The sequence below is a fragment of the Lithobates pipiens genome, unplaced genomic scaffold (genome assembly GCF_037356315.1).
Source record: "Lithobates pipiens isolate NorthernLeopardFrog02 unplaced genomic scaffold, aLitPip1_a1.2 Scaffold_27, whole genome shotgun sequence".
Classification (NCBI taxonomy): domain Eukaryota; kingdom Metazoa; phylum Chordata; class Amphibia; order Anura; family Ranidae; genus Lithobates; species Lithobates pipiens.
In genome coordinates this window covers 124964193-124981554 of record NW_027507788.1, presented here as the reverse complement: position 1 = coordinate 124981554, position 17362 = coordinate 124964193, and the positions used below count along the sequence as shown (strand labels likewise).

At 41.5% G+C, this 17362-nt stretch overlaps 1 protein-coding gene across 1 annotated transcript in view; it reads left to right on the top strand.

Annotated features, from left to right (window-relative positions):
- The window catches only part of TMEM143 (transmembrane protein 143), a 47968-nt gene that overhangs the window by 10139 nt on the left and 20467 nt on the right, over window positions 1-17362 (top strand). Inside the window, exon 3 of the mRNA XM_077457429.1 lies at window positions 16770-16877. Coding sequence (XP_077313555.1) covers window positions 16770-16877 — 108 coding nt within the window. The remainder of the gene's footprint in view (window positions 1-16769; window positions 16878-17362) is intronic.

Sequence of the window (17362 nt, the reverse complement as noted above, 5' to 3'; positions counted from 1 at the left end):
GAAAAAACTGTTTGCTGTAACTGATTGTAAAGTATTAGCTGGAGTTCAGTTTCAATGTGTTAGTGTATCTAAATCTGCTAGTACATTTAACACACCACCCCCAGCCTGACAATGCTGCTGTCCAAATGTGCCATCTATGTTCCTTCATCCAGAGTGGGGGTGCTACTGGCCAGATCACCAGGTGAAAACAGAGTGGAAAGAAGCCTTAAAGAAAGAAAAGTAATGCAGCCACCACATTTAATGATGGTAAGCGGCAATAAATGAAGTTTTTGCTTTTGAGTTTAATTCCGCTTTAAGGAATACCTCTTCTACATTACATATAGGTAAGCAAAGTTCCTAAATTGCTGACATAAAGGAGTGGGGTAGATTGATGCTCTTGTACCTGGAATCCCGCACGGCTTGAGCAGGCTGGGCCTTCTTATCAGCCAGAATATGGCTCTCATCCCTCTCTGATCGCTCACCAATGTCACTTGTAAATACTGAAGCCAGCTGCTTCTTCTTTCACTGTCCAGTCACAGCATGAGTGTAGAAGGTGTGGTGTAATGGTGCTTGATCTCAAAGACCCCTTTCACACTGGGGCGTTTTTCAGGCGTTTTTCATGCGCTTTAGCGTTAAAAAAAGCGCCTGAAAGAAGCCGCAACTGCAATCCCAATGTAAAAGCCCGAGTGCTTTCACACCGAGATCCCTTTCACACTGGGGCGTTTTTCAGGCGCTTTAGCGTTAAAAAAAGCGCCTGAAAGAAGCTGCAACTGCAATCCCAATGTAAAAGCCTGAGTGCTTTCACACTGAGGCGCTGCGCTGGCAGAGCGTCAAAAAAAGTCCTGCAAGCAGCTTCTTTGCAGCGCTTTTGGAGCGGTGAATACAACGCTCCTAAAACGCCCCTTCCCATTGAAATCGATGGGAAGCGCTTGTAAAACGCCCGAAAAACGCCTTAAAAACGCTATTGGCAGCAGCGTTTTGTGGGCGCTTTTAACCCTTTATTTGGCCACTAGCAGGGGTTAAAAGCACCCCATCAACACTCAAAAAACGCTGGTAAAGCACTGCTAGTTTAAGCGGCGCTTTACGAGCGTTTTTCGGGCGCTGACATTTCACATTGGGACTGCAGATGAGGCTTCTTTCAAGCGATTTACAGGCGCTTTTTTTAACGCTAAAGTGCTTGAAAAACGCCCCAGTGTGAAAGGGGTCAAAATGTAATGATTTGATCTACAATTGCCTGGCACTGTTCTCAAACAAATTTTTAATGACCCCAGGGTAACTGATTATATAAGCAATTCAAGTCTTTCAACATAGTACCAGTGAACACACACAATTCAAAATAATAAAAGAGCATTTACTTAGATTGTAAAGTCTCGTTATTTTTTAATCAAAAGTTATACTTACCTGCCTATGAGACGGAAGCTACTGGATATTGAACTTCCTTTTTCTAGTCCCGTCGTAAGTGTTATACATCACCGCTTTCTTGACGGGGTTGGAATTTGGTGTGACTGTGTGTATGCAAGACAGCTTGAGTGAAATCCCGTCAGGAATTCCGTCGGGAAAACCATCAGAGCTTTTTCCAACCAAAATTCCGATCGTGTGTATGTGGCATTAGTCAAGTAGAAATTATAATATTTGCTTAGTGCTATCAAAGATAACATAAAATGAAGATTATATCAATCTAGCAAGAGCACTGTAAGTGAAAGTGAAACTGCAGCAGAGAAAGATGGTGTCTCCTCCCCTGCCAGGCAGGATTACACTTTGTGGCTGTGCTATGTAAATCTCGGGGCTGCATGGGCAGAAATTGAAATGTCTTTGACAGGTAAAACAGTTAAATGTTTAGCTTTAAATGGGGAAGTAGATCAGACACTTTCCTTGTTCAAAATCATCCTTCTGATATAGACGTTCACTGTATGCTTTTTCTACTCACAAGCAAATTGTATTTCTAGTTATATAGAACACAGATACTCGGGTCTGGTAAGAAATCCATTAATGAACAGTGACCTTTCTATTTTTCCGAGTAGCCAGTTGCTTATTGCACTTTCTCTCCGGAAAAACCCCTCGGAGATGAAACTATAAACTATGGCCAGGAGCACTTGTCATATTTCGCTGATTTACCTTTTGATCAGCCGGGCTCGGTGAGAACCATTACTGCTAAACTCATTAATTAATAGGAATCTCCTGCCTTAGAGCCGTTCTTCCACCAACATGCAGGTTAAAGGCCACATGGAGTTGGTTGTGTGGAATCCCTCAGGTCCATTTATTTATCTATATTAATTTCCGGAGATAGCCGTGTGTCCATCCACATCATTGTTAATGATGAGAAGACTCGTGATGGATTGTTTACAAAATTCTTCTTTTTAGACCTGTTCATAGCTGTGTCTTTGTATCCATCCGGTGTCTTTAGTCAGTTTGGTGCAAATAGGCGGTCATTGCTAACATTTTATATGTGATTAAAGTTTTATTATATTGGTTTCAAGTCCCCTTTGCGCTGTTCTAAGAGATAGTTGGCTAGTAGAGAAAGATGCAGGTTGCTACTGCTAGTGGCTTATTCACAAGCTAAAGTGTGATTACTTGTTATATTCTTCAGCTGACAGTGAAATCAATGCTTCTTGCACAGTGCTTATGGAGAAGTCTGTGTTTGTCTTACAAAAAAACATATGCAGGGAACAAACTTAAGGGAGAAATGTGGGAAAAGAAAAAAAAATAAACGCGCATACTCCCCTCCCTGCTGCAGCTGTCCCCCGCTGACTCTAAGCACAAGAACTGAGCGATTACAAAGCTGCTGATTGCGCAGTTCTCTGCCTGGAGCAGAGAACAGTGACTGTCAGTCACTGGCTGTCCGCTTTGCCCCTCCAGTGCTTACTGGAGTGCCAGGCTGGGGAGGGGACAAGAGCAGCTGGCTCAGGCTCTCAGTGGCATGTTGTGAAGCTGAGCCAGCTGCTGATCATGGATCTGAGTGGATCCTGACATTATTGTTGGGAACCTTTCAGAGTCTGGAGCTGCTGTGTTGTCAGCCTACAGCAGATTTTAGCTCGCTGTCAGCTGATTCTGGGCACAAGTGCACTCCTGTGACCCAGAAGAGATGTATGGCCAAAAAAGATTTGGCCACAGTTCTCTTTTAACCACTTCAGCCCCGGACCAATTGTCAGCCTAAGGACCTTTTTACAATTTCGCACTGCACTGCTTTAACTGATAATTGCGCGGTCATGCAATGTTGTACCCAAACGAAATTTGCATCCTTTTCTTCCCACAAATAGAGCTTTCTTTTGATGGTATTTGATTGCCTCTGCAATTTTTATTTTTTGCGATATAAATGGAAAAAGACCGAAAATTTAGAGAAAAAAATATATTTTCTACTTTTTGTTATAAGAAAAATCGAATAAACTCAATTTTGCTCATACATTTAGGGCAAAATTTATTCAGCCACATGTCTTTAGTAAAAAAAATGTCAATAAGCGTATATTTATTGGTTTGCGCAAAAGTTACAGCGTCTACAAACTAGAGTACATTTTCTGGAATTTACACAGCTTTTAATTTATGACTGCCTATCTCATTTCTTGAGGTGCTAAAATGGCAGGGCAGTACAAACCCCCCCCCCCCAAATGACCCCATTTTGGAAAGTTAGACACCCCAAGGAAATTGCTGAGGGGCATGTTGAGCCCATTGAATATTATTTTTTATTTTTTTTTGTCCCAAGTGATTGAATAATGACACAAAAAAAAAAAAAGTTTTCAAAAAGTTGTCACTAAATGATATATTGCTCACACATGCCATAGTTATTTGTGGAATTGCACCCCAAAATATATTCTGCTGCTTCTCCTGAGTACGGGAATACCATATATGTGGGACTTTTTGGGAGTCTAGCCACGTAGGGCACCCCGAAAACCAATCACTGCCTTCAGGATTTCTAAGGGTGCAAATTTTTGATTTCACTCCTCACTACCTATCACAGTTTTGAAGGCCATAAAATGCCAAAATAGCACAAAACCCCCCCAAATGACCCCATTTTGGAAAGTAGACACCCCAAGCTATTTACTGAGAGGCATGTTCAGTCCATGAAATATTTAATATTTTGCCACAAGTTGCGGGAATATTACAATTTATTTTTTTATTTTTTGCACAAAGTTGTCACTAAATGATATATTGCTCACACATGCTATGGGCATAAGTGAAATCACACCCCAAAATAAATTCTACTGCTTCTCCCGAGTACGGGGATACCACATGTGGGGGACTTTTTGGGAGCCTAGCCACGTACGGGACTCAGAAAACCAAGTACTGCCTTCCGGATTTAAATATAAAACGCTACCAAAAAAAAACTTAGCGATCGCAGGGATCAGGCCTGACTCTGCGAACGTTGCAGTTATGTGTTTAGTGTTTTGTAAGTGACAGTGATCGATCGATACTGCACTTGGGTGGGCTGGGCGGAGGGGCAAAACGCAGGTGCTAGCACGTATCTGGGCTGATCCTGCTAACAATGCGTTTTTTTGGAACCCTAAACTGCTGGGGACGCTAGTATAGATCTGATCAGTCAGATATTGATCTGTTCAGATTCTATACCACTACGGGAGGTTTATGCTTTGCGCGTGGGTGTTAGCGGTACTGGCACTAACCTAGCGCTGCCTGGGGTGATGCAGACCCTGACCCTAAAACCTAATTGATATCACCCGCCGGGTGATCAGGTGGTTAAACCTTTATTGGATAATAAATGGTGGGCGCCCTAAAGCTATAAAAAGCAAACTAACTAACCAGAGTCACCCGTAACACTTATACGGTGATCACTGGTGAAAGGGTTAACTAGGGGCAATCAGGGGGTTAAAACCATTATTGGATAGTATATGGGGGTACCTAGCGCTATAAAAACCTGGCGGTGAACCTAAAAAAATAACTAGCTACCTAGCGGCACCAGTGACACTAATGCAGCGATCAGAAAAACGATTGCTTAGTGACACTGGCAAAAGGGGGTGAAAGGGTTAACTCTAGGGGCAATCAGGGGGTTAAACCTTTATTGGGGGGTTGTAGGGGGCTACCCTGGACCTAACACTAACTGCCCTGACACTTTTTACTGTCACAACTGACACAGTGCAGTTTAATGAAATTAATGATCACTGCAATCAGTGACACTGTGACTGGGAGGGGGCGGGGGGCGATCGGGGGGGATTTGTGTGCCTATGTGTGCCTACATGTCAGTGTAGTGTTGGTGCACACTTACTTTCAGTGTTCTCCTCGTAGTCCGGTCAAAAAGACCGCCCGAGGAGAATGACATCACTTCCTCCCTGCCTGTGTTTACAATACACAGCGGGAGGAAGCTTCTCATTCGCCAGGAGCGATCGAGAGGGGATGGCCAGAAACCAACGGCCATTCCCTCAACCCTGAAGCGAAACGGACCACCGCATCCAGCGGGAGGGGTCCGATCGGACCCCCCATCCGCTGGAAGGTGAGCACGTACATGTACGTGCTTGTGCCTGTCGGTGCCATTGTGCCAACGTACATTGCCATGTGGCGGTCCTTAAGTGGTTAAACAAACTTATAGCTAAACTAAAATTGTATAAGTCCAATTTAGCAGCAGGTAGCTGATGGCCTAAGAATTATTAAAATGACCCTATTTCTTGTAGGAGATTTGTGAACCAGCAACTCCCTGAAAAAAGATGTTGCATATTTACCTTTGTGGTGGGCAGTGAGCCTGTTTTTGCTTTCCGACAGATCTACTGCTTTCCGACAGATCTACTGATCTCTCTGCCAGTTGTCAAAAAGTGTGTTTCCTTCTGTGCACTTTGGTTAGCACAACTGGCCGCTATGCCACTACAGGACACAATAGTGATATAGCAGCTGGTGGTTGAAAGCACGGCACAAAGGGGAGACGCACATTATGACACGCACAGAGGTGTTGGAGAGCGGTGGGGCTCGCAGATCTGCCAGATGCCAAACAATGGAGTCCCTGTCTGCAAAAAGGATAACTATTCATTATTATTACCAGCTCGCAGACCTACCACTGAACATAAATTGCCGGTTTGCTCCAATGTTGTTTCAGGGGGACGTACCAGCACATCCCTCTGGAACTGTGTACACAGTCCTGTAAATGCACCGTTATTAGGGACAGTCAATCGCATGCAAAAGATACTCAGCCAGTAGGCTCTGCACCACGAGTTCACTGTGACCAATTAAATGTCATTACAGATAAGAACACTGGCTGTAGTTTGCAGCGGACTCTTTCCTTTCACCCTTACAGATCTGTGGGAAGAGGAAGAAGGGAGCTGGCTGCATATCATAGCCAGTGTTTACTGTGTGTGCTAGTGCCTGATTACAGCTTATATACCTGTTAGATGGCTACCAGTTCCATTCCTAATTACAATCAGTACAAATGTCTGATCGCTACCAGTACCATTTTTAAAATTTCAACCCGCACGGTACCACCCCTTATTACAGTCAGTACAAAGGTCTGATCATTATTTGTGATTATATGTAATAGAGCCAGTACAAATATCCAATCACAACCAGTACCATTCCTAATTACAGCCAGTACAAATATCCGATCACAACCAGTACCATTCCTAATTACAGCCAGTACAAATATCCGATCACAACCAGTACCATTCCTAATTACAGCCAGTACAAATATCTGATCACAACCAGTACTATTCCTAATTACAGCCAGTACAAATATCCGATCACAACCAGTACCATTCCTAATTACAGCCAGTACAAATATCCGATCACAACCAGTACCATTCCTAATTACAGCCAGTACAAATATCTGATCACAACCAGTACTATTCCTAATTACAGCCAGGACAAATATCTGATCACAACCAGTACCAGTACTATTACTGATAGCAGCCAGAACAAATGTCTGATCACAGCCAATGCAATTAATGATTACAGCCAGTACAAATATCCGATCACAACCAGTACAATTCCTGATTACAGCCAGTACAAATACCTGATCACAACCAGTACAATTCCTGATTACAGCCAGTACAAATACTTGATCACTAGCAGTACCATTCCTAATTACAGCCAGTACAAATACCTGATTACTAGCAGTAACATTGCTGGCACTTCAAGGCCTCTATAAATGGGTAGTCAGGAAAAGAGATGTGTAATTTCTGCCCGTTAAAGCAGTATTAAACCCAAAACCATAAACGTAATATTTTAGGGTTGTACAGAACATAAATTAGAACTATCGGGTTTAAAAAAGGATCAGTGCTACAGTATATGTACAGCATATGGACATTGAGAAAGGATGAAGCCGTTTTTTTCAGAGTATGAATTTACAGACCGGGGTTACATACCCAGCTGTGGATAAGCACCATGCAACCAACTTTTTTCCCTCATTTGTTCATAAGAGATCTGTATTGGTGGAAATCCAATAATGGGTAAGTATCTATAGTTGAGGTAAGCAGAGAGGTTCCCATTATGAAGATAAGTAAAACCTGTTTTTCTTATAATCGTCCTGTTTGTTTTGTGAGGAAAGAACTAGGTCTTCCATTTTGCTGATATGCTGCACCTTACGTATTCACATGGAAATTGAAGCGGAAGGCGGTTAGGGTCCTTCTATTTTAAAGCTATAGCTCTTTGTATTTTTACCTTTTTAAATTGTAACCCATAAAAACCCAGTGTTTATTTAAATACAATCAAGAGAAAGCTCTAGCTGGCTGAAAAAAATAGTATAAAATAGTCTAAAATTTAATTTGGATACAGTTTTGCATGAACAAGTAATTGTCAGTCAAATTATCACATCACTGAAAATGGAAAGCATGCAAGTACTGAGGTAGTTAATGTCTGAACAAAGATGCTTCTGTCCTCTCTGAGGAGAGAGACAGATGAATGCATTGTCAGTTGGAGTTCTGTGGGAGGTAAATAAACACACGTTATTTAACCACTTTCAGACCGGACCATTTTGCTGGTCAAAGACCAGACCACTTTTTGCGATTCTGCACTGCGTCGCTTTAACTGACAATTGCGCGGTCGTGCGACGTGGCTCCCAAACAAAATTGACGTCCTTTTTTTCCCACAAATAGAGCTTTCCTTTGGTGGTATTTGATCACCCCTGCGTTTTTTATTTTTTGCACTATAAACAAAAATAGAGCGACAATTTTTAAAAAACGCATTATTTTTTACTTTTTGTTATAATAAATATCCCCCAAAAATATATAAAAAAAATTTTTTTCCCTCAGTTTAGGCCGATACGTATTCTTCTACATATTTTTGGTAAAAAAAAATCGCAATAAGCGATTGATTGGTTTGCGCAAAAGTTATAGCGTTTACAAAATAGGGATAGTTTTATAGCATTTTTATTAATAATTTTTTATTTTATTTTTTTACTAGTAATGGCGGCGATCAGCGATTTTTATTGTGACTGCGACATTGTGGGGGACCCATCGGACATTTTTGACACATTTTTGGGACCATTGTCATTTATACAGTAATCACTGCTATATAAATGCAGTGATTCCTGTGTAAATGACACTGACAGCGAAAGGGTTAACCAGTGGGTGGCAGTGTAGGGGTTAAGTGTTTCTAGGGGTGTGTTACTAACTGCGGGGGGGGGTTGGGCTTTCATTTAGTGAACACTGATCTCTGCTCCAATCACATGGAGCAGAGATCAGCGTCACTAGTTGCTAGGCAGAATGGAGAAATGCTGTTTACACGGCATTTCCTCCATTCAGCCGTCCCGTGAGACGATCGCGGGTATGCCCGCGGCTATCGAGTCCGCAGGTCCCACGACCGGACTCACGGGGGCGGCATTGAAGATTGGACGTAAATGTACGCCAATATGCCTGCCCGTGCCATTCTGTCGACGTACATCGTCGTGCGCTGGTCGGGAAGTGGTTAACATACATGCGCCTAACATGAAAAGTATATCTTATGCTAAATTACATTTACTTCTATTAGGTATGACATGTATTAACCACTAAGCGAAAATTGCCCTCATTGTACGTCGGTACTTTGACGCTAAATACTGTTGTTATGGCAGCAGCTAGCCGCCATATCCTCAGTATTTTCAACAATGGCGAGCAGCTGGATTTCAGATAAAAGTGGTCTCTGCAGCGGATTCGCCACAAGATTGCTTTTATCAGGGGCGGGAGAAGCCCCCCCTCCTGCCACATGTCTCAGAGGAGGAAGGACACAATTGTCTCTGACGCTACCGACGGCTCCGGTCATCTCCGCCGCTGACCGGAGCCGTCGGTAGCGTCGGAGACAATTGTGTCCTTCCACCTCTGAGACATGGAGCCGAGTAAGGGAAAGATGGCCCCCACTCAGCTTCATAAAATGGAATTACGGGAAGCGGGGTCAAACATCACTTCCGCCAAATGGTCCTAAAGGGGAAATAAATTTTTTGCAAAAAAAAAATACTTTTTTTTTATTTTTTATATTGCATTTTAGTGTAAATGTTAGATGTGAGGTCTTTTTGACCCCAGATCTCACATTTAAGTAGTCCTGTCATGCTATTGTTCTATTACAAGGGATGTTTACATTCCTTGTAATAGGAATAAAAGTGACCTAATTTTTATTTTATTTTTTTAAAGGACAGTGTAAAAATAAAAAATTAAAAAGTAAAATAAATAATAAAAAAAAAAAAATTCAAAGTGCACTTTTCCGCCAAGCTCGGGCGCAGAAGTGAACGCATGCGTAAGTCGTGCCCGCCTATGAAAACAGTGTTCAAACTACATATTTGAGGTATTGCCACGATTGTTACAGCAATAATTCTAGCACTAGAGCTCCTCTGTAACTCTAAACATGTAACCTGTAGAAAATTTTAAAAGTATGTCGCCATTCCACATGTGGGTGGGTTCTTGAAGCGTGACATGTCGGGTATCAATTTACTCAGCTCAACATTATCTTTCACAATATAAAAAAAATGGGCTAACTTTACTTTTGTCTTATTTTTTCAATCACAATGTGGGAATGGGGGTAGTTCCCTGTCTACTCGGCCTGGAAAAAAAAGGAAGGCAAGACAATGCATTCATTTAGATGAAAAGATAAAAGCACCTTTGGCAAAAAAGGCAAATGGGAACAAAGAACCACTTTGTTTTTAGGAAATACCAGAAACATCTCCCGACATGAAAGAGCCGCCAATTCTGATACTCTCCTTGCTGAGGTAATGGCAAGCAGGAAAACAACTTTCCTATTCAGAGGCACCAACAAAAGACCCTGGATTGGCTAAAATGGGGGCCTCTGCAAGACTGACAAAAACCAAATTTTAGGTCCCACAGAGGTAATGGAGACCTAATTGGAGGAACCATATGTGTGACTGCTTGAATAAATGATTGTACCAGAGAATGGGAAGCAACCGACCTCTGGGGGAAAAAAACACTAAGGCCAGACAGGAGAAAAGACAAAATCCGACCTATAACATACCTGGGGGGATTGAAATTCCTAACCTCACACCAGGCTATATAGGATCTCCCGGTCCTATGGTAAATATTCCTAGAGAACTCCTTCCTGTTCCTTAAATTGATACTAAAGTCTTTTTTTTTGTTTTGTTTTTTGTTTTTGTTTAAAAACAACAAACATGCTATACTTACCTGCTCTTTGCCGTGGTTTTTGCACAGAGAAGCCTGGATCTTCCTCTTCTCGGGTCCCTCTTTGGCGCTCTTGGCCCTTCCCTCCTGCCGAGTGCCTCCCATCAAGCAGCTATGGGGGCACCCAAGCCAAGCTGCTGCTCCATATGTCCATTCAGACATGCTGGCCCATCCCCTCTCTCTCCTCATTGGCTCACTGACTTTGACAGCAGAAGAAGCCAATGGCACCCACTGCTCTCTCAGCCAATGGGGAGGGAGAGTCCGGGACAGCCGAGTCTCTCATGCAACATTGCTGGATTGAGAAGGGCTCAGGCTGAGGGGGTCTGCTGCACACACAAGTTTTTTTTTATCTTGCATTGACTACATTAAGATAAAAAAAAAAAACTTTTGCCCTTAGAATCACTTTAAAGGTGCCTCCCATATGCACACTATGCTGTTTTCTGGTGCCTTTTTGCCTGCTCTTGTATTTTTATTTCCTAAGCTGCATATAGGGTCTAAATATCTTGCCGGATGAGTTGATCAACATCGAGCTCTGAGCAAATACTGCCTAGATCCCAGAAGTCAGCCGCCCCCAAAAGAACTACAGGCCATCTGCTACAGTGGAAGATGGGACTTTATAGTTCATTTACAGATCCCTGTGGATGAATGACATGGCTGTGCAGGCGGAACCCTGCACAGCTGTGCTGTTTTTAAGTTGTGGCAGTAGGTGCAGGGAGAGGGTCCCCCACCCGCTGTCATGGGGGAGATTATGGGGGGCAGGCAGGTGCTCTTTAGTAACATGTTACACCTTAAAGACAGGTGTAATATGTAAAATGTTACTAATGTCGAACTTCTCTTTTAACCTGTCAATGATCATAAAATTATGGCTGACCGGTATATATACAGTGCTCAGCATAAATGAGTATACCCCTACAGATTTGTCAGAAAGCCTTTCATTTCCTTTCAGAATCAACATTTTCTATGGGACACTATACTGCAAAATACTCCTACAAATGCTGGCCATTGTTTGCAACCAATATTTGTTAATTTGCACATACACAAAAGTATTTTTCCTAACAAATGAATTAAAGACCATATAAAAGGAAAACAATAACATTACCGTATTTATCGGCATATAACAGGCACCTTTTTCCCCTTAAAATCAGGGGAAAATCATGGGTCCGTGTTTATACGCGATCCCCTGCCGATTGTGAGCCTTTCGGCCGCTCTCAGTCCTGCGTAAGCCGCCGAGAATGGCCAAAAGCCGTATTTCGGCGCCGCCATTTTTAAAGTCTGTAGATGACACTGGGGCAAGGCTGCAGATGGACACTGACAAGGGTGCAATGATGGACAAGGCTGCATTGATGGGCATTTAAATGTGATTTTTTTTCCCTTAAAATTCCCTCCTAAACTTGGGGTGCGGGTTATACGCTGATAAATACGGTGCAAACCAACATTAAAGTGCTAAAAGTAGATTGTTGATTATAAAATGTCCATACGCCAGAAAAAACAAGGTGCCTTCTTTGCCCCTAAGCAAACATCCTACTCACTGGACATATGACACCCATAATAGGTAGTCATAATATGCAGTATGACAGAGATGTATCCTCCAGTGAAAACAGCCCAGAATGATGTATGCCTACCGGGCGAGGATATAATCAGTCACGTATATCAGGGAGAAAAGTGAGTGTTCATCATAGTGCAGTAGGTAATTTTTATTTAAACACAATAAGAATATCTCACTTACAATGTAGTAAATCTTTAACCACCTGCCTACTGGGTACTTACACCCCCTTCCTGCCCAAGCCATTTTTCAGCTTTCAGCGCTGTCTCACTTTGACAATTGCGCGGTCATGCTACACTGTACCCAAACACATTTTTTATCATTTTCTTCACACAAATAGAGCTTTCTTTTGGTGGTATTTAATCACTGCTGGGTTTTTCATTTTTTTACTTAAAAAAAAAATAAAAAAAAAAAAGACCAAAAATTTTGTTTGTCAGTAAATTTTGTAACTAAGTAATTTTTCTCCTTCACTGATGTGTGCTGATGATGTGGCACTGATAGGCTGAACTGGTGGGCATTAATGAGGTGGCACTGATGAGGAGGCACTGATGGGTACTGCCAGGTGGCACTGGGCACTAATAGGTGGCACTGGTGAGCACTGATAGGCAAGAATGGTGGGCACTGATAGGCGGCACGGATAGGTGGTACAGATGGGCATTGGGGGGTGCAGATGGGTGACACTGGCCATTGATCGACGGCAGTGATGGGCATTGATGGGCAGCACTGACTGGCATCGCTGATGGGCACTGATTGCTGCCACTGGTGGGCAATGGTGGGCACTGATTGGTGACACAGTTGGTGCTATATTGTAATCGAGGCACTGATGATCAGACTGACAGTGTGTGGCGAGTAGTGCCTTTTTACTGGCATCTTTGTGTTTACATGTGACCGGCTGTGATTGGACACAGCCGATCACATGGTTAAAGAGCCGCGGACGCAGCTCTTTACAGAGATCGGGGTTGTGCTCTGTCCTAGCAACACGGCGCGGCCGCGTGAGAGTGGGCGTTCTGAACGAGGGCTGCACCGCCCCACCGTCATTTGACAGTTGGAGGGCAGAAAGTAATTAAAAGCCCATAAAAAAAATGAGCAGGCCCACCTAGGGGCTGGTGAAAGAAGGCACCTTGTTTTTTCCACATATGAATTGTTAAGAAGATCTACTTCGCTTTCACTTGGTTGGAGACATCTGGTGGTGGTGTATTGACATTTTATATTCAACAATCTATTTATACTTTACTTATCTTGGTTTGCACATTTAATATGAATAGGAGTGTGGTATGAACATGTATTGTTGTTCTTACTACAGGTTGCTCTTTTTCTTATGTTCTATTTATATTTATATATTTTTTTACATATATTTCTTTTGTACATCCAGAGAGCGCTGACTGAAGGTTTTACATAAATCTTGTTTTTTTTACTAATTCAAGACCTTGTTGCATAAATGAATACACCCCAATGAAAGCTTGACGAGCAAAGATACATTTTAGACAACAAAATCCTAATTAACAAAAATTCAACTACAGGTGAGTGTAATTATTCATTAAACAGATGTCCAGTAGCCAGTTGGTTATAAAAGGGCATTACTAAACAAAGAAAACCCCTTCCCATTTCATGCTGTCAGCAATGGCACCACATGGAAAAGAAATGACACAAGGCCTGAAAAAGAAAATTATTTCTTTACACAAGAAAGGTGAAGGCTTCAAGAAGATCAGCAAAGCTTTACTTATCAGTCAACATACAAAAGTGATCCAAGAATTTAGCAAAGATTGAACTGCAACCATCTCACAGAGTGGTCCAAGCTGTCCACCAAAGTTAACACTTCGATAGGAGCGTCTTTTGATGAGAGAAGAGAAGGATTGAAGAAAATCGCCATGCAAGTTCACTGCCGTTTAGCTAAAGCAGTAGAAAGCTAAACTGGGGTGATTGTTTCCCATGACACAATATGGTGTACACTACAGAGAAATAGCTTGCGTGGGTTTTGTCCACGAAGGAAGCCTCTCCTAAAGCCCATGCACAAAAAAGTCTGCCTAGAATTTTCCAGGGCCCATGCTGAAAAAGAAGACTACTGGGACTCTGTACTCTGGAGTGATGAGACCAAGATGAATGTTTTTGGAACGGATGGCTTCAAAACTGTATGGCTTCAACAAAGGTAAAGGGCACAAAGAAAAATGCATGGTGTCTACAGTGAAACATGGTGGAGGCAGTGTCCTTCTGCGGAGGCTACATGCCCTTGGTCGCTGTGCACTTTTACTACATAACAATGATCCAAAACACACATCTAAGGCCACTGTTGCATTTCAGAAGAACATGGTGAAAGTGATTCAGTGGCCAAGTACTGTATGTCTCCTGATCTGAACCCAATCGAACACCTATGAGAAATTCTGAAGAGACAAGTTGAGCATCACTCTCCACCCAGAATCCCAGGCTCTAAAAGGTCGTTGTTGAAGAATGGAAAAAGATATATGTTGCAATGTCACCAACTTGTACATTCCATGCCTACAAGACTTGGTGGTGTCCTTAAAAAACATGGAGGTCATATAAAATACTAGATGTAGTAGTTTTTGTTGCAGGTGTATTCATTTTTGCATCAACTAATTTGAGTAAAAATGAATATTTTGTAATCTTAAGTTTTATATTATTAACCTTACTTTCATGTAATGAGCTAAACAAATGTTCTATAAAACGTTTTTTGTCAACATTTTGGAAATTTTTCTTGTGTTCATTGAGATATCGATTTAAAATCTTACTTTTCGAGAGGGGTATACTCATTTATGCTGAGCACTGTAAATAGAGCTGTTTCCTCAGAACTATCAATCAGATTCAAACCATCATGGCAGCAGGTGTGAATATGATTGGTGAGATTATGGACATAATCCATTGTTAGTACTGAACCTCTGTTATATGAGACTCATCGATTGCTGATGAAAATGCTTACTAGCACCACAAGTTGACTGTCCTAAACAAGCAGCTACAGTTCAAAAATGATGGAAAAGGGCCTTTGCGCTACTATATAAAAAATATAGATAAAAACCGAGTAAAAATACCTCTCCAGCTAATCAATGTGAGTAAATGTGGAAAATATGAATAAATAATCAAAAAGTACACGTGCAAACATAAGGTGCAAAAATTGCAGCAAAACCTGATAGTATGCACAAACTACCCAATAAAGTGACAAAAGTAAGAAGGTTCTGCGCAAATATGCCAAAAAAATAGTCCTTGGAACAGCTAAGTGCAAAATTACTAAACGAATAAATCTCTATAGATAAAACAAAAACTATATTAAAAGTCCATATAATATAGATCACGAGCACCAATGGTGAAAATAAGTGGATGAAAACAGTGGTGTTAAATCCCAGGATTCAGGGCTCTCAGAACTCTCACCTCAAAAAGAAGAAAAACGTGCACATCAGAGAAAAGCTATCCCACTCCACTCCTCGTCTCCAGAATAAAAGATAAGGAGAGAGAAGGGAGGCTCCAATAGACTTCTTCCACATGATTGACATGTGATTGACGCAAAGCGTAGGGAGTGGCCGTATGACGTACCGGAAGTAAAGTAGGACTGGCGGAAGACGCCATACCACCATTTTTACTTCTTGTGCTGTTGTTTACTTGTTTTAATGTGAGAGTCCGATTTTGCTTTTCTTTTATTAAACCATCATTTATTCTAATTACTACACTATTGGAGCCTCCCTTTTCTCTCCTTATCTTTTATTCTCATTTGAGCCGCATATTACGGAGATTATCTTCCTGGTTACCACAGTAGTGTGTGCATGCAGTATATGGCCCCCTAGGGGCCCGGTATAGAGTTCATCGCCGTGTAGTCTGCCACAGTAAAGGACCCCCCTGGTGGTTGGAGACGAGGAGTGGAGTGGGATAGCTTTTCTCTGATGTGCTCGTTTTTCTTCTTTTTGAGGTGAGAGTTCTGAGAGCCCTGAATCCTGGGATTTAACACCACTGTTTTCATCCACTTATTTTCACCATTGGTGCTCGTGATCTATATTATATGGACTTTTAATATAGTTTTTGTTTTATCTATAGATATTTATTCGTTTAGTAATTTTGCACTTAGCTGTTCCAAGGACTATTTTTTTGGCATATTTGCGCAGGACCTTCTTACTTTTGTTACAGTTCAAAAATGCTGCTCTTTTTTGAGTACACCACAAGGTGACTGTCCTAAGTACAGAGCCATCACAAGTGTCCACATCTCAAGAATGCTGCTTTAATAGAATACTCCACAAGGTGACTATCCTAAACACAAAGCCGTCACAAGTGGCTGCATCTCAAGAATTTTGCTATTCTAGAATACAATGTTTTTAGCTCAGTAGGTGATTATAGAACACAGTTGAACCTGTGCTTTGTTCATTCCCCCCCCCCCCCCCCCACCTCTTTAGCATCACATAGTGCTCTTTCCTTCACTCTCCTGCCAAGTATGAGGAAAAGGAAAGCATTACCACGAATCCAATGAAACAGAATATTTTTATTTTGTTTTACTTTTTTATGTAGTCAAAACTGGGCAAAACATTTTCTTATTTCTCTCAGACCTTATATATATATATATATATATATATATATATATATATATATATATATATATATATATATATATATATATATATATATATAGAAAATGTTATTGATATTTTGTTTTATATATCATATTTATATTTGTACTTTTTATGTTGAGTTATTTACTAACTAGGATGCAACACTTTAATACTTTTCAGGAATTCCACTCCTCTAGTGAGTTTGATAAGCAGACATTTCTTTCCTTTGTCAAGAAGTTAGAAGGGACTCTCCTCCAGCCTTACCACGCAGTACTGGAGGAACTTCAGGTGAATGTTCTCTCTTTGGTTTGTTGTTAAAACTTTGAAAAATATATTTACAGGAATGTTTGTTCAAATTCTACCATTGTTTTCTATAAGTCCCTTTTTAGACTTTCACAGATTCTGGCTAATCCCTGTCTTTACTTACAGTATATGGTGTTTGCCACAGGCCACTTTTATGTTAGAAGTCTTCATATCTGACATTAAAGTGACTCCGGCAAAGGTTTTGGACATTCACTCCATGAGACCTTGTTTTTTTTGCTAGTGCCCTGTAGGTGATGGGCCTCTTCTCCCTATGGACACGTTTCTATACTTAACTAGTTCTCACTTACTTTGAATTATTCAATCAACTCTTAACCAACTTTTACTATAACTACAGAAGCAGTGCATGTGGATCAATGCAACCTCAGTAACACTTTGGTAACCATACCTGGGCCCCATACTGTGGGGATGGTCTGTAATGTTGCTTCGGGTATTAGATCCTGCTTGGGCGC